The sequence below is a fragment of the Carassius carassius genome, chromosome 28 (assembly GCF_963082965.1).
Source record: "Carassius carassius chromosome 28, fCarCar2.1, whole genome shotgun sequence".
Taxonomy (NCBI): Eukaryota; Metazoa; Chordata; class Actinopteri; order Cypriniformes; family Cyprinidae; genus Carassius; species Carassius carassius.
Window position 1 is genome coordinate 5847996 of NC_081782.1, and position 26582 is coordinate 5874577.

Genomic DNA, 26582 nt, shown 5'->3' on the forward strand with positions numbered 1-26582 from the left:
GTGAGGAAACAGGTTAAACGAAGTCTGTAAAGAAATACATAGCCTGCTTAAGTATATTTTTCATCTCGGTGACGGCAGCTTATTACTTTTATAGATTACCTTTATAGATTTTTACTGCCGCTGTTGTCTCACATTACATTAAGTTTACAGCCACCTTACGTTCATATGATTTAGTTTCAGTATTAAGCCGCTAGAGGGAGATCAAGATAAATGTTTACACCAAGCTTTCACATACATATACCCATAGATATACATATAGGCCTACGTAAAATATTCGGATTATATATAATAAAAGGCATGTATGATGACATGGCTGTATAATGTAGAAAGCTAACGAGACTAACTTTTGATTGTAATTTGTAATAAGAGTGTGTCTATTTATTTAATTATTTAAATGTGTAAAATTTTGTTTTTAATATATATATATATATATATATATATAATTTAAATAAAAAAATGTAACATATAAACACACACACACACACACACACACACACACACACAAATGCCTATTGGTAGACTCTTGTGACACTCTGTAAACGCCTGTTTGGAGAGGGACGTAGTCTTGTTATTCCCACGGAAACTGCTACGTCATTCATTGCCCTCAGGTGAGGGAGATGAGAGAACGCCGCTGGATTCACTCCGTCAAACTCTGAAAGAACTTCAAGAACTTCTACAATTGGACTATTTCACCCGAACTGCCTGAAAGAGCAGCGCCTGGATTCAATTATTGTTCGGAACGTCAGGCGTGCACGCTTCTGTTTGGTAGCGAAACTATAACTAACTTTCCTGAAATAACATGAGTTCTGCCGTGTTTAAACAAGTAAGTATATTATTTATTTATTTTAAGTCTCTGCACATTGAATGAAATGGCGTATTTCCCCATCTACGTTCATTGTCAACTTTATTATTAAACCGGATACATCAAACTACATGTAAATCCCTCAGGGTAACTTTCCGTGTTAAAAATTTACCACACAATTTGAATAAGTGAATTTTAAACTCATATTTTAGAGAAAACTTGGGACATTGCATCCCTATATCCAAGGTTTGGTTTTTGGTTTCTTTTTCTATTTCTATTTCTTTTTCTCTCTCTCAGAACTCTCAGTTCCCCTCTTGCTACATTGAGACACCTGCTCGAGGCTCGCTTCCTCTGTTCTTATGGTGGTGGGGGCTTTTGATTCATCTCAGTGACTCGTTTCGAATACATTCACAAAAGAGAATCGTCAGGTGATCCTCTCCTCGGGTTCTAGACCATCGTTACCCCTCAAAAGTACAGAAACTTGAAACATGAACTCAGTTCGAGAGGTGAACGAGAGTGATTTGTTCATTGAAAACATTCACTTAAGAAGATTTCCCAATCCCGACGTTCAGGTCACTGAAAGGTTAGTGTCCAGAAACACTACCATTTGATATAGAGTGAATTGCTAGTTTTATATAATGCGAAAAAGCTAATTTTAGTGTTAATTTAGTGTTAATTAATTCATATAACTTTCAGTTGTCACTCTATATTTCCCAGTGATGTCTTGGTAAAATTATATTTAAATGCTTAGTTTTATTATCAAAGTTCTGTAGTTTTTACTGAGTGGGCAAACATATAATGCAGTGCAATACAATGGTTATTAAGAGATGAACAAATAAATGTTTCTCAAAAGACTGAAGTATAGCCTACTATACTTGGATTGAAACAAGATTTTATCAAAAAGTGATGTATGGATAGTGAAGTATAAGTTGATTTAGTCTAGTAAATGTACATCATGAAATATTATTGACAATATAAGTTATTTATGTGTGTTTACTTTATAAAATTAACTTAATGTTTTGCAGCAAAAAGACTTGTACTATGACCTGACGATGTTTGTAGATTTAGAATAAAAATCCTTTCACTTAATAATACAAAAAGTATAGAATATAAATCAAATGGCATAAGGCTGTAGTAGACGGGTACAACAGGTTTTTTTTTTTTTGAGCACGTTGATTATTTAGAAGAGCACATCAAATATGATACTAATATGATACTGTAGGCTTTATTTGTGTAAATCCCTGACATTGGCATTTAGCATTCAGGGTAAAAGTTGTGTTCCCTAGAAATCAATACCTTGATTTTGGTGCTGTTAGCATTATGCTCTACCAGTTGATTAACAGTGATGTAAGACTATCAGATAATGTACATCCCCAGAAGGAAAATTTGGTATTTGAGATCCATTTAGTAGCACAGTGTTATTGTAGTGAATGATGTCTCTCTGTATGGTTGTGGTAAAGTGTAAATTCTTGTCATAATGTTGTAAATGAAGACAAAGCGGCTTTGAGCTTGGCTTTTTATGACCTCTTCCTTGTCTTTAGTTAGTGAAGTGACATACAGCCAAGTATGGTGACCCATACTCAGAATTCGTGCTCTGCATTTAACCCATCCAAAGTGTACACACACAGAGCAGTGAACACACACACACACACTGTGAACACACACCTGGAGCAGTGGGCAGCTATTTATGCTGCGGCGCCTGGGGAACAGTTGGGGATGTCTTGCTCAAGGGAATCTATGTCGTGGTATTGCCAGCCCGAGACTTGAACCCACAACCCTAGGGTAAGGAGTCAAACTCTCTAACCACTAGGCCACGACTTCTCTCGTGCAGTTAAGGTGCAGTGTCGTTGTCCGAGTCACATCTGCAGTTTCTGGGTTTTGGTTATTTGTCTGTGATGACAAAATACAGCAACACTGCGCTCGTGGGAGCAAAAACCAAGATATACACCCAGTTATGAAATGTTATGTAATATAATCCACATGATTCATGTCTCGTTCTGAATCACTTTGAGTTGAGAAATCTAGATTACTTGCATGAGATGCCATTTAGATCACCTATTTTCAAATCCCATTACCACTGAGGTTCTCATCTTGCCTTTACTACTTAAAGGGATAGTTCACCACAAAAAAAGAAAATTCTGTCATTTAAGTCCTCACACTCATGTCATGCCAAACCCTTAAGACCTTTGTTCATCTTCGGAACACAAATTAAGACACTTTTAATTACCGCTCAACAGGATCAATGTCCAGAAACGTAGCAAGGAGATCGGTAAAATAATTCATCTGACATCAGGGATTCAACCGTAATTTTACAAAGCTACAAGAATATTAATAATTTTAATATGATTTTTTTTTTTTAACAATTTGTCTCCTCTGCATCACCCTGGTGCCATTTTGGATAGTATCCACTGAACGCAAACAGCATATGCTGTTCTTTGTCATCTGCACCCTCCGGATCCGTTTTCTGCATTGTTTGTGCTTTGATTTGAACAAAAAAAACGTATCTATGTGGTGCGTTTGACGCACTGTTTGTGTTCAGTGGATACTCTCTAAAAATGACACCAGGGTGACAGAGGAGACGAATTGTTGAAAAAATTCTTGTAGCTTTGTAAAATTACGATTAACCCCCTGATGTCACATGGATTATATTACCAATCTCCTTGCTATGTTTCTGGACATTGATCGTGTAAGGACCCTAGCTGTCAATGGGAGGGTCAGAGAGCTGTCGGAATGCATCAAAAATATCTTAATTTGTGTTCTGAAGATGAATAGATGTCTTGCGTGTTTGGAACGACATGAGGGTGAGTAATTAATGACAGAATTAAAATTTTTGGGTGAACTAACCCCTTAAGTAAAGACAATGGATGTGTGTGTCCTATAAATAGACCGATAAGTATGAATCATTTATCTGGCTGTTTTTCACTAGATGCATTGGCCTTTTGATTAGTTTAACCATGGCAACCAACTACCAAATTATGTTGACTTGATTTTTATATAGATAAAGCCATATATGATCAGACATGCATAAGACCTTCACTGCATTAGGGGGAGGTAATGTGTACAGTCGTGGCCAAAAGTTTTGAGAATTACATAAATATTGGAAATTGGAAAAGTTGCTGCTTAAGTTTTTATAATAGCAATTTGCATATACTCCAGAATGTTATGAAGAGTGATCAGATGAATTGCATAGTCCTTCTTTGCCATGAAAATTTACTTAATCCCAAAAAAACCTTTCCACTGCATTTCAAATGGCTTCACAGGCAAGGATATTGTGGCTACTAAGATTGCACCTAAATCAACTAAAAGGCTTCAGGGCGTCCAAGAAAGTCCAGCAAGCGCCAGGATCGTCTCCTAAAGAGGATTCAGCTGCGGGATCGGAGTGCCACCAGTGCAGAGCTTGCTCAGGAATGGCAGCAGGCAGGTGTGAGCGCATCTGCACGCACAGTGAGGCCAAGACTTTTGGAAGATGGCCTGGTGTCAAGAAGGGCAGCAAAGAAGCCACTTCTCTCCAAAAAAAACATCAGGGACAGATTGATCTTCTGCAGAAAGTATAGTGAATGGACTGCTGAGGACTGGGGCAAAGTCATATTCTCAGATGAAGCCCCTTTCCGATTGTTTGGGGCATCTGGAAAAAGGCTTGTCCGGAGAAGAAAAGGCGAGCGCTACCATCAGTCCTGTGTCATGCCAACAGTAAAGCATCCTGACACCATTCATGTGTGGGGTTGCTTCTCATCCAAGGGAGTGGGCTCACTCACAATTCTGCCCAAAAACACAGCCATGAATAAAGAATGGTACCAAAACACCCTCCAACAGCAACTTCTTCCAACAATCCAACAACAGTTTGGTGAAGAACAATGCATTTTCCAGCATTGAGAGCATGCCCAGTCGAATTGCAGAGGTCCTGAAAAAGAAGGGCCAACCCTGGAAATACTGACTCTTTGCATACAGTAAATGTCATGTAATTTTCGATAAAAGCCTTTGAAACGTATGAAGTGCTTGTAATTATATTTCAGTACATCACAGAAACAACTGAAACAAAGATCATAAAGCAGTTTAGCAGCAAACTTTTTGAAAACTAATATTTATGTAATTCTCAAAACTTTTGGCCACGACTGTACAGACTGGCTCTGTTTCCTGCTAAACACGCCTAGATTTCCAGGTATTTTGCAGTCTCTTCTGTTCCTCAGAGTAAGGCCTGTATCAACTTGATAACCAGAATCATTGCACAATCCAGGAGTGCAACGAATGCTTTGTGTCTTATTTTCAGGATCCTCCAGACAAGCTTATTTATATAACGGTAGGTTTTATACGAAAACGTATCTATTTAATAATTGCAAGCCTTAGTTTTTCAAAATAAAGAGTAAAACACCATGGCATACTTTCGTACTTTATAGGCAATAACAGAACTCCTAAGATTCTTTCATAGATGCTTTTTTTAAATGAACAATGTGTGGTATTTTACCTTTATCATTGGATTTTGGTGTATTTTTTTCAAGTGCAGGAGCCCATTTATGAACCATACCTTGAAGATCAATATTGTAGTATTTAGAAATGCAGGTTCTTAAATCAATACAGCAGATTTTTTTTTCTTTTGAAGCATTTTTCTTTCTTTTCTTTTTTTTGTCTAAACTTCAATACCATTCATTTAGGTTGAATTTGTTTCTTTGTCGTGATGTGGACTGATGATACTGAGGCTGAAAGTATTATTTGGTACATGCTCAACTATTTGTAGCCACTTTAGACATGAGACCATCTTATTCTTTTTGAGAAAAACCGATGAAAAGAATAGAAATACATTTTGCAATGGATGGCATTTCCTCCAATTTGCTGCACAGGCTGAAATCAGTGGTTTTAGCTGACGTTCGGACATAAATGCACACCTGTTCTAGATCTCAGCAAAGATATGCATAGCTTTAACATGTGGTTCACTCACTGGTTTATTGAGAGTTCCAGGAATTGTAATGTATGAGAATCGTTCTGTTTTTGTTGTGTCTGTGTTGCAAATGTTGGATACTTACTGACCATTGAAATCAAAGTTGTGACTTGTGATGTTTTGTGGCTTGTGTTGGCTTTAAGACCATCTATATGCCATTTCATCCCTGAAGTTCACAAAATGTCATACAATATTGGCTTATGTGATATACGTATATTTACTACATATACAAATTTACAGTTTTTAGATTGTCAGCATTTACTGGAAATAATTTTCTCTATAACCTTCAAATTTAACGTTTTCCTCTGTATTGATGCATAATTTTTGTTATTTTATGAAGATGTGAGTGAAATGGGACCATCTGTTTCTTACATAAAACTATTGCTTGTCTTCAGAAGATTTGAAATATAGCACAATTCAAAGTCTTATGGACTTTTATGGTGTTTTTTTGTCATTATTGGCTTGACATGTATAAAATACAATATATAAAATCATATATATATATATATATATATATATATATATATATATATATATATATATATATACATACATTTATTATTATTATATTTATTTATTTTTTATTTATTTTTTTATTATTATTTGAACAACACACTGCATTATTTCAGTCACTCGTGTCATTGCGCTCTGTTCTCATTCACAGTGATTCATCTTCTCTCTGTCTGCAGTTTTAAATTTGTTAACTTGAGTTTATAGGCCTAATGTGTCTAGCACTTTGTTCCATGTAACCTAATTGGAAAGACAATTTATTTGTAGTTTATTGAATAGGACTTTGTTATAGTGGCAATTATTTATAAGTTTTTCTTTCTTTATACTTACTATGCATGCTTTTTTTATGGTCTCATATGAATTGAAAGACTTTATGGAATATTTGTGTAATTTGTCACAAAGCTATTTATGTGAACTGGTTCAGTCCATGTCATATCAGACAGGGCTGCTTCTACAGGTTTCAAATTTTGTTCAAAATAATTTGGTAGAAATATGCTAGTATTCCTGTAAAATGAACGTACATAAACACAAAAAACACAATATTTTTCAAAAACTGTACATTATTGTAGGTCCTCTATGTCCCGCCTCTCTCAAATGTGTCATTTTCTGCAAACTCCCTCCTTCCGACAAGCGCAGTCTGCTCTGATTGGCCAGCTGACCCAGTGCATTGTGATTGGCCGAACACCGCAAATGCTTACACAATGACTGGTATATTAGGATGACACATTTGTAGATGTGGGTGATATTGAGGTATTTCTGTTCATTTGAAATCCATTTTGTAATTTATAACTGTTAGTATGGATTAATAGAGAACACAGAAATCTTTATACATCATGTTGCTATTTTCTCAAAAAATCCAGTTTAGTTTGTTAATTTTTAAGTTTCATAAATGATTATAATTTCCTGCTCTTCTTGTTAGCTAGCTTGTTAATTAACAACCATTGCAGCTTAATGAATCAATCAATTAATGAATACTTCATGACTTCATGAAAGGTTTTCAGAACATGGCCTGAGTTCTGGTCCACAATTAATTCCTCAAAGCTGTGGTATTATATTTAAATTCCAACAATTTTACAAAAACCTTTTGTTTTTCCTGTCTAGGATGAGTTTCTTTTTGAAACACTTCACAAAGTCACACATTTACTAGTAGTTTTCTGCTATTTGTTTTATAATATCTCTCAAAAAGCCTTTAATATAGTACAATTATCTGCTGCATGAAGGACAAACGAATCAACTGAATAATTTTCTCAACCATCCTTTCTCAGGAGCCATCTTTTATTTCCCTGAACATATCTTTATTGTTTTGTCCTCCGGGGATTCATTTTTTTAAGTTTTAATTGCTCTTGTGTTGTTTGGAGGCTCCTCAGTGTCCTGAACCATCTTTTCCAGCTGACTGACCAGTCAGTGATTACTGGCCTCTGGTCCAGCTCAATGCCAGAAGCACTAGACAGCTGGACTCAGACTGGTTTTACAGACTGTACACATCAGAAGAATGCATGAAAATAGTAAAATGGCTGTCTTGCATTCTCTCCAATTATTATTAATTTAATATAGTGCTGCCCTATGCTTAAGTTAAGCTGAAAACATTTACTTAATCATGCAGATTTTGCTCCAGCGTGAATTTGTGGGCTTCACCTGTGTAAATGTCAAATCCTGATAATGATTAGCAGGTTCTGACCACTCTTTCAGCTGCACAATAGTGATTTATTACCATTTTATGTTCTTTTTAGGTAGCTGAGGCTAGAAGTACAAAGACTAAACTTTTAGTTCCTAGAGAAACCAAGGGACCGAAATAAAACCAAACAAATGCAAACAGTGCAAATATGTTGCAGAGCAAGATTAAAATCAAATAGATGGAGTTGAGTCAACAGCCTGTAATGTGTCTGCCATGAGAGAGACGGAGAGAACGTATCGCTCTCATGGCATAAGATATAATCTTATGGCATATCTCTCTCATAAGATTATATCATATCCATGGCTTTATCTGCAGGTAGCAGTAAATTAAAACATTTTTAGATGTTTAAAATATCAGTTTCTTCTGTTTTGGTCCTTCCTTTTTTCTTCAAGCTTGTGGAACAGATTTGGTTACGCATGTCATCGATCATTTTCGATGTGGTAAGCAGAAATAGTTTAACGCAGGGGTCACATCTCTCAGTTCAAGAACACTACTTCTTAAAAAGAGGGGACAGGTTAGAGAATCGGTCCTCCTTACGCCAGTGAACACCCTCTGCTGTGGGAAATCCACACTGCAGGATATGCTGACTCTAGCCTGATGTGATTGATTGTATTTTATGATTTCTTTTTTTTTTTTTTTAATACTAAAATTCTAATAATCTATCAAAAGCACATTCTTTATATTTGCTTTGATTTTTAATGATGCTACAGATTAAGTTTTTGTGTGGGTCAAAGTAAATAACTTTACATGTTAAATAAAATCATGTTTAACTAAAACATTTATTATTAAATGAAGCATTCCTAAAATGGTAGATTTGGAATGCTCTGTCAGATATTTTAGTGTAAGCTGTGATTAGCGCTTTAAATGATAGTATTATTTAATAATTACTTAGCTGTATTTAAATATGCTGAATATTAAATATCTTCCCAGCTGGAAAAGAATAAAAGTTTGTGCATTAGAAGCGTTCTATCATTTTTGTAACTGGTACGCATCTTCCCCATTGATTGCTGACTTAATTCTCATTTAGAGCAAGTTGTGTCACTAGGACCATTTTTCCTGTATTTTATATTTCTGTCACCCCATGATATAGCTAGACCTTTTCATCTAATTTGTTGATAGGAGACATACTGAAATATAATTAGGAGTATTAATTTTACCTCGGTCTCATTTATCTTTCCCTAGGGTAAAACTTAAGTAAAAAAGAGGCTCAGCTTTTTTAAAAACATTTATTGGGAGAATATGGGAAATATCTATTAGAAACATTACTTTCTAGTTTATAGTTCAAACGGTGTGGGAACAGTGGATCCGTCTCTATCCACCTTATGTTTCAACGTGCAAGTAAGCTATTTCAGTGAAAGTGCGAGAAGTCTGATTCTGATAGGTAAATATTGAGAGGAATAACGAAGTGGAGTAAAAGGTAAAACTGTTTTTGTATGATAATACATTAAAATAATATGAAAAATACAGCATAATGGGCTGTTTTGTACATGTAAAATAACTGGAAACAAATGGTAAGCCTTTATTTTGCTTTCTTTTGTTCGTTCCATTGAAAAGCTTCATCCACCTTAATCTTTAATTACAGTGTTATCGCTTCATTTTTTCTAAGCAATCCTCAGTTCAGAGAAAGAACACGCACCGACTTTATTCGGATTACACCTGTGGAGGGGCATCTAATTAGATTTGTCTGCCCTGGCTGATAAAAGTGAAAAAGAGACACTACTGTTTTGCTGATGGCCCTTACTGAGAGTGATATGTCTTCAGTATGGTGTTTTGCAGAGGGTCATGGGTAGAATCACGGCATGTAATGCAGTTATTAGGCTGTGATCAGGATGACCGATAACAGAAGCCCACAGCAGCACGTGATGGCTATTAAGAAATTCCAATTTAGGCAGCTTGAGTGCCAGGCGGCCTACAGTAAGAATGGCTTTAATTGCGATGAGTTATCACACTCTGTTGTAATCGGGCCAGGATCTTAAAAGGGGGGTTTGCACATCTGACAAATTGATTTAATACCAGTGTGATTCTAGCTCCCTAATGATCTACTGATTCCTCTTCTCCCAGGGTGTAGTCGCTGATTTCTAACCTTTTTTTAATTGTGAACCCTTTCTTTGCGTGTGCATGTGTTTTTAGTTCAAAACGGGCACTGAACCGTTCCACCTTGCCAGTTTAGCTTCAGTATGATTCCGCTGCGAGGGGGAACTGCTGATTTATGAACAATTAGTTTTTTTTTTTTTTTTTTATGTGGAGTCTTCAGTGTGAGGAAACGAGAAGAGGCATATTGGTTCCTTAAATACCTGACTGTTGTCTGTCAGTCCTGTTATTTAGTACCTTCGCTTTCTGCATAGAGTATGCAACCTATCCAGATATCTCACAGCAGTACCCTAACCGTATCTTGCAAAATCAAGCAGTAAATTGAACCTTTCTCAAATCCAGACCTCTGAAATAGTGATTTCGAATTTATTTTTTTTCCAATTTTGCACGCACATTCAAGCAACTTCTGCAGTGTAGCTCCTATGCTCTATAAATATATATATTTGGCAAGTGAAATTAGGCATCACAACATTGTAATGTACAATAATTAAAAATGGAATTATTGATTAATATATTGTAATGGGTAGTTGATACTGTGTTGTGATGTCATAGAAGAACCATTTTGGGTTTTTCTTGGCGTAAAGAACATTTATAAAGGATCTCAATGGTAGTGTTAATTTCGTCAGACGAGACGAGACGAAATATGTTCGTCAACAACCTTTTTTTTCATGACTAAGACGAGACGGAAGAGGAAGGAAGAGGCTCGATATTTGTGTGTTATAGTTAGCAGCATTCTGCAGAGGTGGGTAGAGTACCCAAAAACTGTACTCAAGTAAAAGTACTTCTAGAAATATTTACTCAAGTAAAAGTACTAGTCTTGAATAGTTACTTGAGTAAGAGTAAGAGTATCGGATAGAAAATCTACTCAAGTAGTTAGTTACTAGTTACTTTGGGTCATATATACTGAGCCTATTTTTATTTAGATATATAGATAAAATGTATGTAATGTATGTGTGCGTGTATAAATGTATATATTTCATCAGCCTTTACTCCAATTTATGTAATTTATTATAAAACCCTGTCTGTTTACTTAAGTAACAGATATAGGTGTCATGCCATAACATATTTTTAATACGACTGACTTTATATTAAATGTGAATTTAACATTGAAAGTTAATGTGATATAAATATTGCTACTAATCTTTCATTTTTCAGAAAGAGAGCAAATAACATTTACATTATTAAAGATCATTTTCACTGACAGTCTAGATTTCAATCACTCTCAGAAACTCCCATTAAAATCACTGAAACTGTTAACAGGGTGAAATCAATATCTTAATTATAGATTCATACACACATCATAGAAAATGATTTTACGTAAAATTAAATAAAAAAAAACTGTGAAAATATATATTGCAATCAGTTCGGACATTGCACAGTGCTCATTCAATAAATGCACAGCTAAACAGATGAGTTTTGAGTCTAGATTTAAATGTGACCAGTGTTTTAGCACATTTGATCTCTTCTGGAAGCTGATTCCAACTGCGGGCGGCATGGTAACTAAAGGAGGACTCCCCTTGTTTTGTGTGAACCCTTGGTATTTCTAACTGACTCGATCCTAATGATCCGAGTGCTCTGTTAGGTTTATATTCAGTGAGCATATCTGCTATATATTTCGGTCCTAGGTCATTTAGTGACTTATATACGAGTAAAAGTACTTTAAAATCAATCCTAAATGTAACTGGAAGCCAGTGTAAGGACCTGAGGACTGGTGTGATATGATCAGATTTTCTGGTTCTAGTCAGAATCCTGGCAGCAGCGTTCTGGATGAGCTGCAGCTGTCTAATGGTCTTTTTGGGAAGGCCGGTGAGGAGCCCATTACAATAGTCCACCCTGCTGGTGATGAAGGCATGAACAAGTTTCTCCAAGTCTTGGCTGGAAACAAAACATCTAATTCTTGCAATGTTCTTTAAATGATAGTATGCTGATTTAGTTACTGCTTTGACATGACTACTGAAACTAAGGTCTGTCTCCAGAATCACACCAAGATTCCTGACTTGATTTTTAGTTGTTTGACCCCTAGCGTTAAGGTATGCATTCACCTTGAACACTTCATCTTTGTTTCCAAATGCAATGACTTCAGTTTTTTCCTTGTTTAACTGAAGAAAGTTCTGGCACATCCAACTATTAATTTCATCAATGCATTGGCAGAGGGAGTCTGCAGAGGGAGTGAAGGAATAACCGGCATTTTAGCGATGACTCATCGGAACGCCTCTGATTGGCCAATGCTTTAATAAGCTCAAAAGAATCATGTGTGATTGGTTATAATGCGCAGCGCTGTAAAAAGACATCTATCTCTGGCTCAGCGCCAGCAAGCAATCGCAGATTTGAATTTAGCAGCTGATGTTATGACTTGCTGAACGTAGCCTACTCGCACAGGTGTGATTGTATTAAAATTAATACAATCTTAATCGGCTGTTTTTTGTCTTTTGGAAGCTGCATTCAACTTGACTCCCCTCTGTTATAAGCCACACGTACAACAAACTAATGTCACAGTGGTATCGTGAACTGTAATCGAATGTAGCCCAAGTTATTACCTGTTAAACAGTAGACGGCACATGCGGTGTTCATCTAATAAGGATCTCCATCGCAAGCAAATAATAGCCTTTGCAGATTTGCTTTCAATTCAGTGCAGTTCCATAGCCCCGTTTTCAATGCTGCTGATGTTCTTATTAAACGTTACAACTCTGAGTGAACCACTTCAGATGCTCAGCGCGTGCGGCAGGGAACTGAACGACTCATTCAAACTGATTCATGAACCAATTCACTCGTTAGCCAATTGGTTTGATCAAGCCTTTGAACAGAATTGACTCAAAAGAATGAATCATTCGCGAATGGGCATCGCTCATTGTCCAGAGAAAAGTAGACGGCGCGTTTGGAATAAACTGAAGCATTTATAACATTTATTGCATTAAGATAAAGTAACGAGAGCAGCGTCGCCCACAGTAACGAAGTAAAAGTACAGATTTTTCCCCAAAAATTACTCAAGTAAGAGTATCAAGTACCCATCTTTAAATATACTCCGAAAAGTATTAGTTACCCCAAAGAATTACTCTAGTAAATGTAACAAAGTAAATGTAACTCGTTACTACCCACCTCTGGCGGTCTGTTATCAAGAAATAAAATAGTGTGTGCGTAAAAAGAATTTGTCCACACGCTGCTCAATAAATACAAAATAAAATAAAAAAAATCCTGAGCGCAAGTCCACCGTCTAGGCAGGCTTTTGGTGTTAAATTATATTTCCTGTTGCTGCGCAGGCTCTTTTATTGTATATGACAGCTTATGTCCCGATGACCGGTCTTTGCATTACGATTTAAAAGCAGTATCAATAAAGTAAAAAAATGTGATCAGGTTAATCATTTGTGAACGTGTCTCCTAAATCAGAATTTGAAAACCAGACACATTTAACATTTGCATCCAACAAAAATCATTCAACAAGTGTATTTTGTCAGGTAATTATGACATTTAACCAATGTTTGAGATATGTGAAACACTTTTTTTACTGAAATGTTTATCAGTAATAATGTGTTATTTAAAAAAAACACTAAAATTTTTTGACTAAAACTAGACTAAAATTAAAAGACTTTTAGTCGACTAAGATACCTTGAGTTTTCTTTTGACTAAAACTAGACTAAAATGACGAGACTTTTAGTCGACTAAAACTTGACTGACAAAAAAAGATATGTGAATGACTAAATATGACTAAAACTAACAAGGACATTTGGCACAAGACTAAGACTAAATAAAAAATAGGTGACGAAATTAACACTACTCAATGGCCTATTCCACTCTAAAGAACATTTTTGTTCCAGTTTTTGTCCTTTAACCCTTTTGGACTACAAACTATATATATATATATATATATATATTTACCTTCCATCATAACTAGCAAGCAAGCAAAGATTTTCTTCTAGGATTTTCAGAGTGTTTATACAATCACTTTTAGACATGTTTATTAACTTGCACACCTGCACTTTAAAGATATTAGGCATGCAAACAATTGAATACTCTGCTGGTTGACTTGGTATGTCATATTGTCTGTCTTTGTGTGTAAGGTCACTGAAACAGGCCTAACCAGTTTTGATGCTGCAATATAAAGGCAACTGAAACCAGTCTCAGCATGTTGATTCAGTGTGCAACAGTGTATGTCAACATTTATATGATCTTATTTCACAAACAGTATTGTTGAGACTTGTAGTCTGTATATATGTTTTTGGTTTATCTATATCTTTCAGCACTTCCTGTGGCAATTGCGGAAGTGGACATGGTGGGTAGGCCACATGCTGTGCTTGCTCATGCATAATTTTCAACAAGTTAAAGCCTAAATGGTGTGGGGATCAAATAAAAATAAGTGGTACTGAAATATAGTTTTCATTAGTGGCTAGTTTGCGTTAAATATTCTCACAGATACTGCGTATCCAGAGGCTACTTTCATTAATATTTCTCTCAAGTGTGGTGGTTTATATTAACATTTAATGTCATTTAATATTTAATGTATTACTGCTTACATGTTCTCGAACCGAAGCAGCTAACAAGCATTCTTATATTCAGTGCACTAGTTTTGTTTACTATAGCAGAAGGTTTGTATTTTATTGTGCTTATTTATTTTATTTTTTTAGCTTTAAAGCTGATTTAAGGACAACATTGAATTTTTAGGTTTATTTTATGAATAAATTAAACCAATCAAATTCATGATTCATTCTGAAGGTACTATATTGTAACACTGGCTTGTCAAAGAAACTAAATGTTTACAGTACTTTTGAAGGACAGTCACAGAATACTTGCATTTCTGTTTCAGGGAGGGAACGGGCGTCATGAGCAGGTCAGCTTCCTGACGAATGAACGGAAGATGGCACCGGCACGGAAGAGGGGCATTGCCGTGGGGGTTTTCATTGCCCTGTTGGTAGTGGCTGCAGTGGTCGGATTTCTTGTGTGGCTCTTTGTTGGTAAAAAGATTCTCCAATCATATCTAGCTTGCTCTTAAATGATGAAAGTTGCAAACCTGCTCTGCTGTTTAAACTTTTGGGGTCTCTCATGCTCGCTGAGGCTGCATTTATCTGATCATAATAAAGTAAAAACAGTAATATTGTGAAATGATGTTACTATTTATAATAACTTTTCTATTTTAATGTGTTTTAAAATGTAATTAATTCCTGTGATGGCAAAGCTTAAATTTCAGCAGTCATTACTACAGGCTGCAGTGTTAAAATAATAATGATAAAGGGGGAAAAACTGTGCGTGTGTATGTGCCGTTCTACCGAATTGGTGCAAACTGCTGTCTACACTGTTGTTTTTAAAAGTATCTTTTTGATTCTTTTAATAAAGTGAAGTTCTTTGTAGATTGTGAGACTTTATATATATTTATAACATTACAGTCACTACCAAAAATGTGCAGTCACTAACATGGGATGTTAGAAATTATATAGTATACTGAATTATCTTCTAAGATGTTATGACCGTTTTTGGTTCAGTGTGTTTTCAAACTAACGAATACTTAACTTTGAAATCCGTATGATCAACTTTTTGCCTTTTACAAAGAAGAATTGTATTCAAAATGCAACAAATGTCATAAATTACAATTGAAATGTTGTTAAAAATGTAATTGTTATTGATGTACCTCTGAAATATTTTTTAATGGCAAATAATATATATTTACTATGTAGATGTAAGCAAAATCTTAATAGGTCAATATAACCCTTCTAATTAAATAATTATTACTGTGTTTCGGTAGTGGCAAATTTGGGGAGAGGACAAATATTCCAAATCTTTCTGAAAATACAATATTAGAATTAACTGCACAATTATTAGAAATGTGTACCTTAGATATTATACAATTCCCCAAACTTTTAAACGTTAGTTTACCGTTCTTACTGTTGTTAATTAATAACATCTTTCCCTCTCTCAGTCAGGAGCAAAGAGTTGGAAAAGGAGGCCTTACGTAAACGCAGCTCATCCACACTGGTTTACAGCGGACAAATGAAGCTTCTCAAACCCGAGTACAGCCCAGTATACGAGAATCTTGACAGTGCAGAATTCCAACAAGTGGCAAGGGAGTTGGAAGGAATTGTGAGTTTTTTATATATATATATATATATATATATATACATATACATATACATACATACATATATACAGGTCCTTCTCAAAAAATTAGCATATTGGGATGAAGTTCATTATTTTTCCATAATGTAACGATAAAAATTAAACTTTCATATATTTTAGATTCATTGCACACCAACTGAAATATTTCAGGTCTTTTATTGTTTTAATACTGATGATTTTGGCATACAGCTCATGAAAACCCAAAATTCCTATCTCAAAAAATTAGCATGGTTCTCTAAACAAGCTATTAACCTAATCATCTGAATCAACTAATTAACTCTAAACACCTGCAAAAGATTCCTGAGGCTTTTAAAAACTCCCAGCCTGGTTCATTACTCAAAACCGCAATCATGGGTAAGACTGCTGACCAGAAGGCCATCATTGACACCCTCAAGCAAGAGGGTAAGACCCAGAAATAAATTTCTGAACGAACAGGCTGTTCCCAGAGTGCTGTATCAAGGCACCTCAGTGGGAAGTCTGTGGGAAGGAAAAAGTGTGGCAAAAAACGCTGCACAATGAGAAGAGGTGACCGGACCCTGAGGAAGATTGTGGAGAAGGACCAATTCCAGACCTTGGGGGACCTGCGGAAGCAGTGGACTGAGTCTGGAGTAGAAACATCCAGAGCCACTGTGCACAGGCATGTGCAGGAAATGGGCTACAGGTGCCGCATTCCACAGGTCAAGTCACTTTTGAACCAGAAACAGCGGCAGAAGCGCCTGACCTGGGCTACAGAGAAGCAGCACTGGACTTTTGGACAAATTTTGCATGTCATTCGGAAATCAAGGTGCCAGAGTGTGGAGGAAGACTGGGGAGAAGGAAATGCCAAAATACCTGAAGTCCAGTGTCAAGTACCCACAGTCAGTGATGGTCTGGGGTGCCATGTCAGCTGCTGGTGTTGGTCCACTGTGTTTTATCAAGGGCAGGGTCAATGCAGCTAGCTATCAGGAGATTTTGGAGCACTTCATGCTTCCATCTGCTGAAAAGCTTTATGGAGATGAAGATTTCATTTTTCAGCACGACCTGGCACCTACTCACAGTGCCAAAACCACTGGTAAATGGTTTACTGACCATGGTATTACTGTGCTGAATTGGCCTGCCAACTCTCCTGACCTAAACCCCATAGAGAATCTGTGGGATATTGTGAAGAGAGAGTTGAGAGACGCAAGACCCAACACTCTGGATGAGCTTTAGGCCGTTATCGAAGCATCCTGGGCCTCCATAACACCTCAGCAGTGCCACAGGCTGATTGCCTCCATGCCACGCCGCATTGAAGCAGTCATTTCTGCAAAAGGATTCCCGACCAAGTATTGAGTGCATAACTGAACATAATTATTTGAAGGTTGACTTTTTTTGTATTAAAAACACTTTTCTTTTATTGGTCGGATGAAATATACAAATTTTGAGACAGGCATTTTGGGTTTTCATGAGCTGTATGCCAAAATCATCAGTATTGAAACAATAAAAGACCTGAAATATTTCAGTTGGTGTGCAATGAATCTAAAATATATGAAAGTTTAATTTTTATCATTACATTATGGAAAATAATGAACTTTATCACAATATGCTAATTGTTTGAGAAGGACCTGTATGTATGTATGTATGTATGTATGTATGTATGTATGTATGTATATACATACATACATACATACATACATATACATATATATATATATATATATATATATATATATATATATATATATATATATATATATATATATATATATATATATATATATATATATATATATATATAATATTATTATTATTATTATTATTTTTTATTTATTTATTTATTTTGGTGTTGTAAGAGTTTTGGTGACCTTGGCTTCCTTTGAGATTCTTGATTCTAAATTCAAGTGATTCAGTTTTATCTGTATTTTCTTTATAAAAAAAAAGACTTCAATGACTGTACTAAAGCTTTTAAAGACTTTCAAGGTGTCTATACACTGCAAAGATTTCATGAAGCGTCATCTGAAGTGGCATAGATAGCATGTAAACATATTGTTGGGATGCAATATATCACAAGCTTAATTTTTGATTGTGTAGGTGACAGAAAAAAGGTGCCTGTATAATAAAGAAGGCAGTGGTTGTCTAGCTGGCAGACTCGTCAAATCTATGTATTTCTTTACAATCATGCTTGAAGCACAAGATGGGACTCCTTAGCAATGCCTGCCTCAAAAAAAAAAAACCTCCCATCTCCCCATTGATTCGTTAGGTGACAGTCACATTACGGGTTATGTGAATGTTACAATACACATGTCATATTTTATGGTCAGACAGAATTAAAGGAAACAAGTCCTGTTTTAGGACTATCAGTGTTCATCTTATTTATTTATTTTTTTATATTACTTCAAAGGACGGTTCACCCAAAAATGAAAATGCTGTCAATAATGACCCTCATGTCGTTCCAAACCCTTAAGACCTTTGTTCATCTTCGGAACATAAATTAAGAACTTTTTGATGAAAACCAAGAGCTTTTTGATGCTGCATATACACCAACACAATTGCATTGCTATCTTGCAGGGTCAGAAAGCTCTTGGTTTTCATCAAAAACATGTTTATTTGTGTTCCAAAGATGAACTAGCTTACGGGTTTAGAACATATTTAATGAGTTTTCATTTATAAAATAAAGTATATTTATTTTTGATTTTCATAATTGTATCATTGAAATAAGTATTTTCTGCTTAAAAATAATGTGTACTGTGAAAAGGGCAATACAACTAAATATGAATTTAATTGAGTTGACTGTGTTAGTAATTGCACTGTTACTGCCAATAATTCACAATAATCTCCTTTTTTTTTTTAGATGAACGATACATTCACCAGAGATCCTCTCCTTTCCAAATACTATACCAAGTCTGTCATCACTGGCTTCAGGTAAAGCTAAACTACAGCTCCATGATTCAGACAAAGTAAAATTTATAGCATGCTCTCTAAATCTAATAATTTTTAAATTAAACAATAGATCATGTTTTGATTTTAATACTTAGTGGTTCCGCAGATAGAGATAAATTACAAGTCTCATAAAATCTGGGTTAAAAAAAATCACCCTAATAGAATACAAATTATTAATTTCCAGTTCAAGTATTACTACTGCTCGTGCTCAGGGTTGGAGACCATAAAAACAGAGAAAATCCATTACACCAAATCAGAGTATCATACATAATGGGTTCTTTTTCTGTTTTGGGTCAGAAACCATCTAGACCTAGCATAGCATCATTCTTAAAATCACACAAAACACCATAGCAACTAGCATTATGCAAAGCACATCCTAAAATTTGTATCAGTACATTATACACAATCAAGTACTACAAAAATCAAGGTGTACTTTCATTCAATAATATGTCTGCTTTGCACCATCATACATCTGCAGTGAAGGAACCTTAGCGTATCATTGGTCTCAATTTGACGTTCCTGAGGCGGACCAAGAGATCGTCCAAGAGCTGACAGAGGAGCGCGTGGTCGAGGCTCTGCGGAGGAGCATCCAGCAGGAGGGCAGACATGTCGGGAGCATTGCAGTCTCTGCCAGCAACATCACTGCTTCATGTAAGATGATTGCTAATTGTAAAGAGAACATATGTGCTCCACACCGTCACAGTGCAGTTTTTAGGATGAGAAATGGAAGATTATATTGAAAATGGTTGTAAAAAAAACAAACAACATTATGACTGCTTTTGTAGCGAAATGCAATGACTAACATGTATGTAAATTACAAAAACAAACATTAAAAATGTATGAAATGGCCCCTTTATGAACACTGTTGCATTGAGCTGCCCAATGGGGGGGCAAGTCCCTGCCTTTATCTACAATGTTATTAAAAAGCATCAAAGTAATTCTTTGTTTTTTGCAAAAAACTGTAACTCTCTCTGGTTTTCTCCGGTCCCCATCTGCATTATGTAAACAAGAGCAGCGCATCTGAGTGACACCTCAGTGCCCTTCTTAAAATGATATCTCTGTACGGAGACTCATGTCACTGTAGTGAGGTGAGAGACTGGTATTTGTGAATGTCTGAGTCAAGGTGAGGGGTGGAGGAGGAGGAACAGAATGTCTGACAGGCCTTTGGAAAATGGAAGGAAAGAGGATTGAAAAAGTACAGCATACATTATTTTCTCTCTCTCTCTGCAGTCACAGACCCTCGGATGGCCAGGGACCCCAGATCCAGTGAGTAAAGTGTGTCCCATTTCAGTCACCGCTGCACTGTAATTTTCCACCTGGGTTGCCATGCTCTTTCCTGTCACTCACAGAAAAATGCCTGCCCGCCTCCATCTCACACTCACTCTATCTCTCGCTTGCTTTCCCTTCCACTTACCTTGCTGTGCACGAAAGCACAGGGATCTCAAAAACCTGTTTTTCCAACCACAGAAAGCATTGCTACAGCTTTTCAACAGCACCTTTGTACAAATGTCTAAATTGTCTGCATTAAACTGCAAGATCATGGAGGTGTCGTATGGCTTTAGAGTCGACATGAAAGCAAATAATGACTGGAATGTTATTTTTGACATTAACATTTAAGGTTATGTCAATAATAACATGTAAAAGTATATTTGAATTTTTTTTTTAAATTAATTTCATATTAACTTCAAAATCCATTTAATGGTCTCTTCAGTGGCGAAGAGCGAAAAACAAACAGAGGTACATTTACATATAATAATGTTTCCATTAAAAATTCAATTTCAATATGTCTGGAGCTGCTATAGTGAGGTTTGAAATTATTGATGTGCTGGGGAACTTGGAAGTGACAAATCAACGATTTCAAAACATTGCATTTTTAATTCTGTGGTCATGAAGTTTTGGGTGTTATTGTGAAACATATACAGATATTGATCAAATATGCCTCCATTTAGAGTAGTTTGCAGCACCAACTTTCTACAATCTAATCAGTTCCCGATGAACAAAATCAAGTCTTGCCCTCTAATCTTTTTCTTTTCGATAAACCATTTCGCTCTAATACATCGTTACCTTTATTGATGTAGTGCTTTATACAATACAAATTGTGTCAAAGCAGCTTTACAGTGTTTAACAGGAAAATAATGTGTTCATAAATGCAGGAGGACAACCATTAACCGTCAGTTCATTGTTAATTCGGTGATGACATCGCTATCGTCCAGCTCAGTTGAGTCAGTTCTCTTCAAATAGTGTCTGTGCAGTCAAGCCGACATTGTTAACATACATTAAGTGTCCCAACTAAGCAAGCCAAAGGTGACAGTGGAAAAGAGCCAAAACTCCATCAACGACCAAAATGGAGAGAAAGAAAACTTGGGAGAATCCAGGCTCAGTCAGGCGGTAAGTTCTCCTCTGGCCAGATGAAACCATCATGGTGTGGTTTAATTCCAGGCTGTAGCAAAGTCGGATTGTGCAGAGGACTCATCTGGTTCTCATGGTCTTGTGCCGATGGACATCTAGTAGATGAAGTCTTCACCAGAGAATTGTCTCTGGGGCTCATCTAGTTGACATGGTCTCTCTGCTGACATTCAGGGCTGTAGAGGTCTCTAGGTGCTGACCCACCATCTAATATGTCACAATAGGGAAGAAAATCCAGTCACAGTTTTGGTTCATACAGACTTTAAGGTGTTTTAGTGACCTCTTTTCCCATCCACAAAGCCACTTATCACTCGATTCTACCACTTTGTGAGAGCTAAGGATCTTTGGTGCTTCTTATACTTGCTGCAAACCAATCATCTGATGTATATGTCAAGTACTTGAGCTAGTTTGTTATTTACCAGAATGCAATAATGTCGATCTTGCTACTTTTCCTGTTTCTGTTATCAGAGACCTGCTTTTACAGTCTCATGGCTGACACCACCAACAAAGAATTTACATCTCCGGGACACCCTGGGAGATACCCAGCTAACTCCCGATGCCAGTGGCAGATCCGCGCTCCTAAAGGTTACGCCATCATTGTCAAGTTCAGGACCTTCCACACAGAGGATGACTGTGCCAATGATTATGTAGCCATCTATGACTCGCTCAGTCCTGACAACACGCATATTATCACAAAGTGAGTACATGTCACTTTGAAACCCCATATTTAATTAGTGCCATTTAGGTTTTACCATAACCTATAACAATGCTGTTTGAATGAATATGAAATTAAAAGGCTGAAATGCTCGATCATCACTTGAATAACATTAAAACCTTTCCCCGCTTGGAGCAAAATAAAGCCGTTTTTCCTTTCTTAAAAACATTTCAAATTAACATGTGCTGTAATCTCAGTGTACAACCAATCTATTTTAATCTCTTATGCTCACCAAGTCTGCATTTATTTGATCAAAAGGTTTGTAGGGTAGCCATATGTGCTATTTATATGGTACACGTCCTGGCCAGCATTTTATATTGCCTAAAACATCTAAAGTAGTTTGACCAATAATGTGCATGTATTGTACATAATCTACAGAGGATGATCAAAGCGATGTAAATATGCGCACGTTTGTTCATTCATTCAACTTGAAGTGTCTCTGTACAGTGATCACTGCATGACACCAAAGTACAGCGAGAGCGTTTCAAAAGCATAAGGAGCCGTCTGCTCTGCTCTCTATAGCTCTCGTGAAGGTCATTCAACGATCGATCTGCACAGCGCAAACAGCCAAAACTTGGATATTTTAGACAATATAGAAATCCTGGCAAAGACGCATGTCACCGTACTTTAATGTCACTTTTGATCCATTTAAGGCATCCTTGCTCAATAAAAATATTATTTTCTTTGAAAAAGTAGCAGATACTCTACAGATTATATGTACTATCCTCAATGCATCTCTACCATCTCTAGTTGGCCCAAGGCTTCTTGCTGAATATTGTCTGGTTAAGACCCCTCTCTAGCACCTCTCAGATACATGACAAGTTTTTGTCACTTTTTTTTTTTGTGGCCTGTTTTAATTTTAGTTTCAGTCTAGTCAAGTTTCAGTCAACTAAAAGTCTGGGCATTTTAGTCAGAATTATCCATGACAATTTTAGTCTAGTTTTAGTCAATGATAACTGATGACATTTTTAGTCTCTTTTTAGTAATGCAATTCTATTCGCATGTGGGGTTTGAGGAAGTGACGTCCCCTGCGTCTGTGCAGTGCGACCTGATGCAGCCCCTGAAGTGAGACACAGGAAACAGAAATATCATAATATATAATAATAATAATAATAATAATGATAATAACGTGACCAAACGAGACGAAATAACATTATAACATTAAATTTCGTCTCGTTTTGGTCAATGAAAATGAAGAAACATTTTAGCATAGTTTTTATTTTGTAAATCACATTTAGTCTTGTTTTCATTCGTCAACAATATTGGATTATTAATTTACTTATTGTCATTGTCACATGACCAGCATTTACATTGCGTCTCGTTTTAGTCATGTGGTAAAGGTTCGTTGACGATGAGATTTACTCACAATTTTCGTTGACAAAAGCAACACTAGTGATGACAGACTTTAGTAAAGGAGCACTTGTTTTTTTTCTTGATTTATCTATGCTATGTAACAAATCACCTGAAGTGTATAGGTTGCAAACTGTATCTTGCAGCCAGTGGGCTCTGAACATAATTCTCACAACACTCAGCCTCTCTCTCTCTCTCTCTCTCTCTCTCTCTCTCTCTCTCTCTCTCTCTCTCTCTCTCTCTCTCTCTCTCATGAGGCTTTAGAGAGAGAGAGCCCCCCCCCCCCCCCCCCCCAAAATATCCAGTTTATGGCCCATATCTTTTAGGCTGGAGGTCATCTAGGGGCTTATATACTACTAAACATTGACAAAATGCACTTTAGGAACAAACATACCAATAATACACACTACACAGATTTTCATCCAATCAATTTCTCATCAAGCAATTTCATTGATATATACTTTAATATATAAAAATAAAGCACTGTTCTATACAATTGCCACAGTTCTAACACTCTTGAATCTTTTCATCACAGACAGTGTGGACTTCGACCTCCTACAAATCCCCTTGAGGTAGTTTCTTCTGGTAACCTCATGCTCGTCAACCTAATCACAGATAAGGTCCAGAAACCTGGATTCATAGCGGTTTACACTGCCATTCCCGCTATAGCTGGTAACCAGTGATTTTGTACAAATGCTTTAGTATTTTATAAAGTCATCATCCAAGTCAAAAGTCTTTGTAGCTGTGAAATTAAAAAAAAAAATATTGAATTGGTTTAGAAAGTATTCCTTTTCAGTTTAATAATATCTGTTTTCTGTTCATTTCCCCCCTCCATATTAATTTCTAGCAGGGAGCTGTGGAGCATCTCTGACTGCACCCACTGGAAACTTCACCTCTCCTCATTTTCCTAGTTTCTATCCTCCTTTGGTGGACTGCAGCTGGAATATCAAAGTAAGCTTCACATGACCGTTTCACTTTTCTTTATCTACCAACAGAGAGAGCTTGTGTTTTGAAATTAAAGGAATATTTCAGTATTTCTTAATTTGTTGTACTATCCATTCTTCTTCTTTTTTTTTTTTTTAAATGTTCTTTCTTTTATTATTTTCTTCAGTGAAACGCAAAAGCAGATGTTAGGCAAAATATAATTTTTAAAATGAATAAATCTTTTCAGTATGGCGGTCTAAAATTGAACAAAAGTAAAAAAAAAAAAAAAAAGCAAAGACTTATACATTACATTTTAAATATATTTATATATAAATATATTTTCAAAATATTAATTCTGTTCTTATGAATTGTTAATCCAAGAATTTTTTTGCACAGTTTCCACAAAAATGTTAAGCGAACAGTAATGTTTTCAACATTTAATAATAATTAGAAATGTTTTCTGAGCACCAAATCAGCATCTTTGATTTCTGAAAGGGTCAAGTGACACTGGAGTAATGATGCTGAAAATTCAGCTTTGCGTCACTGGAATAAATTCCATTTTAAAATATAGTAAATACAAAACAGTTCATTTAAATTGTAATATTTCACAGTGTTACAGTTTTGCTTTATCAAATTTATCAAATAAATGAAGCTTTTCTGAGCGTAAGAGACTTATTTAAAAAAACATTAACAATTCTTGCTGACCTCAAAGGTTGGAACAGTAGTGCATGTATTAAGTTAATATGTGGCTAATAATAATTCATCTAATAATATTTCAAATTTTGGCTTCAGAAGGCTTAAAATACAGAGCTGCCTACATGCCTTCATCTCATTTTTTGTTTCACAAAAGTAGTAATATGGGATCGGAACAATATGATGGTGGGTAAATGAAAACATTTGCATATTTGAATAAACTACTTCTCTCGAGTAGTAGAGTGTTTCAATTCTGTTTTTTATTATCGATATTTATTACTTTTGGAAATAACCCTGAACACCATTTTGTGGATTCTGCAGGTCCTTGATGGCAGAAAGATAAAGCTTGAGTTCAATATGTTCCGTGTGAAGGAGCTGGGGGTGGACACTAGCATCTGTCAGAAAGACTTCATAGAGGTGTTGGGTAAAAAGTGAGTTCTGTCATCTGTCCTGCCAAGCCATTTCCCCCATCGTTTCTTGTCAACTTCCTGATAGTCCATGAAATAAAATGGCAAAAGGCCCAATAAATTTTGTTACTTTATCAGAAAACCATCTGCTGTAGACCGTAGACAATTCATTTGTGGTTTTCTTAGTCTTTGTTCTGTTAACACTTCCTTCCTTCCTCCATTTTTATAGGTATTGTGGAGAGAAAGGCATACTTGTTCTCTCTAGCACCACCAATACCTTGGAAGTGAAGTTCCATTCAGATGAATCCTACACTGATAAGGGTTTCATGATCATTTACTCCTCCTTTGACCCTGTAAACCGTACGTAAGCCCGGTGTTTCAATATGACTAGTTAAATGCAGTGATGACATTTTGATCCATGACCATTTAAAACCAACAGATTATATAATTCTTTCATTGGAACTCTCTTTAACTTCTCCTTTGTGTTGAGTTCTGGCTGTCTTCATCTCCAGCTTGCCCTGGTCAGTTTGCGTGCACCTCTGGCTACTGCTTAAAAAAAGAGCAACACTGTGATGGGTGGAGCGACTGCGAAGACATGAGTGATGAGAAAAACTGCAGTAAGTCTCATCCCTGTCAGGATTTTGATCAATTTAATTTAAACCTTTAAATTGAATTAGCCCTGTCCAATGGGATACCTATGTAGAATGACAGGAAGATTCATTAAAAAATCTAATTCAAAGACCGAATTCAAACATTCAGGAGTATATAAAATTCAGTCCAAATGAATAAAATCATCTATAATTCGACCTACAGTTGAAGTTCAGTTTTACTCATTGTTTAGATGCACATGACATTATTGAAAACATTAAAACTAAAATTTTATTTTGCATGTATTGTATTAAATATTACAGATTAAATGTATTATTTGTAACATCAGTTCTTTAGATCATCTAATGCTTCTGGAAATAGTGTATTTGTTGTATGAAAGCATGGTTATGTTTAATTCAAAGTCAAGTGTAAGTTCTACTTAAACTTCAGATTTGCATTATAATTTAGCATTCTTTTTGCTGCCTAAC

At 36.0% G+C, this 26582-nt stretch overlaps 1 protein-coding gene across 3 annotated transcripts in view; it reads left to right on the plus strand.

Annotated features, from left to right (window-relative positions):
* The first annotated feature begins 542 nt into the window (after positions 1-542).
* Positions 543-26582, plus strand: part of LOC132107785 (suppressor of tumorigenicity 14 protein homolog) — a 35784-nt gene continuing 9744 nt past the window's right edge. The window contains exons 1-12 of one of the 3 annotated variants that reach the window (XM_059513991.1): positions 543-823; positions 14810-14957; positions 15917-16077; positions 18923-18993; positions 19490-19662; positions 20242-20277; positions 21886-22114; positions 24018-24154; positions 24330-24433; positions 25421-25530; positions 25736-25866; positions 26019-26123. In XM_059513991.1, the coding sequence (XP_059369974.1) occupies positions 800-823; positions 14810-14957; positions 15917-16077; positions 18923-18993; positions 19490-19662; positions 20242-20277; positions 21886-22114; positions 24018-24154; positions 24330-24433; positions 25421-25530; positions 25736-25866; positions 26019-26123 (1429 nt within the window). In that variant the 5' untranslated portion in view covers positions 543-799. Of the gene's footprint in view, positions 824-4965; positions 5100-14809; positions 14958-15916; positions 16078-18922; positions 18994-19489; positions 19663-20241; positions 20278-21885; positions 22115-24017; positions 24155-24329; positions 24434-25420; positions 25531-25735; positions 25867-26018; positions 26124-26582 lie in introns of those variants that run through there. The other 2 variants (XM_059513992.1, XM_059513993.1) reach the window with 2 other exon arrangements.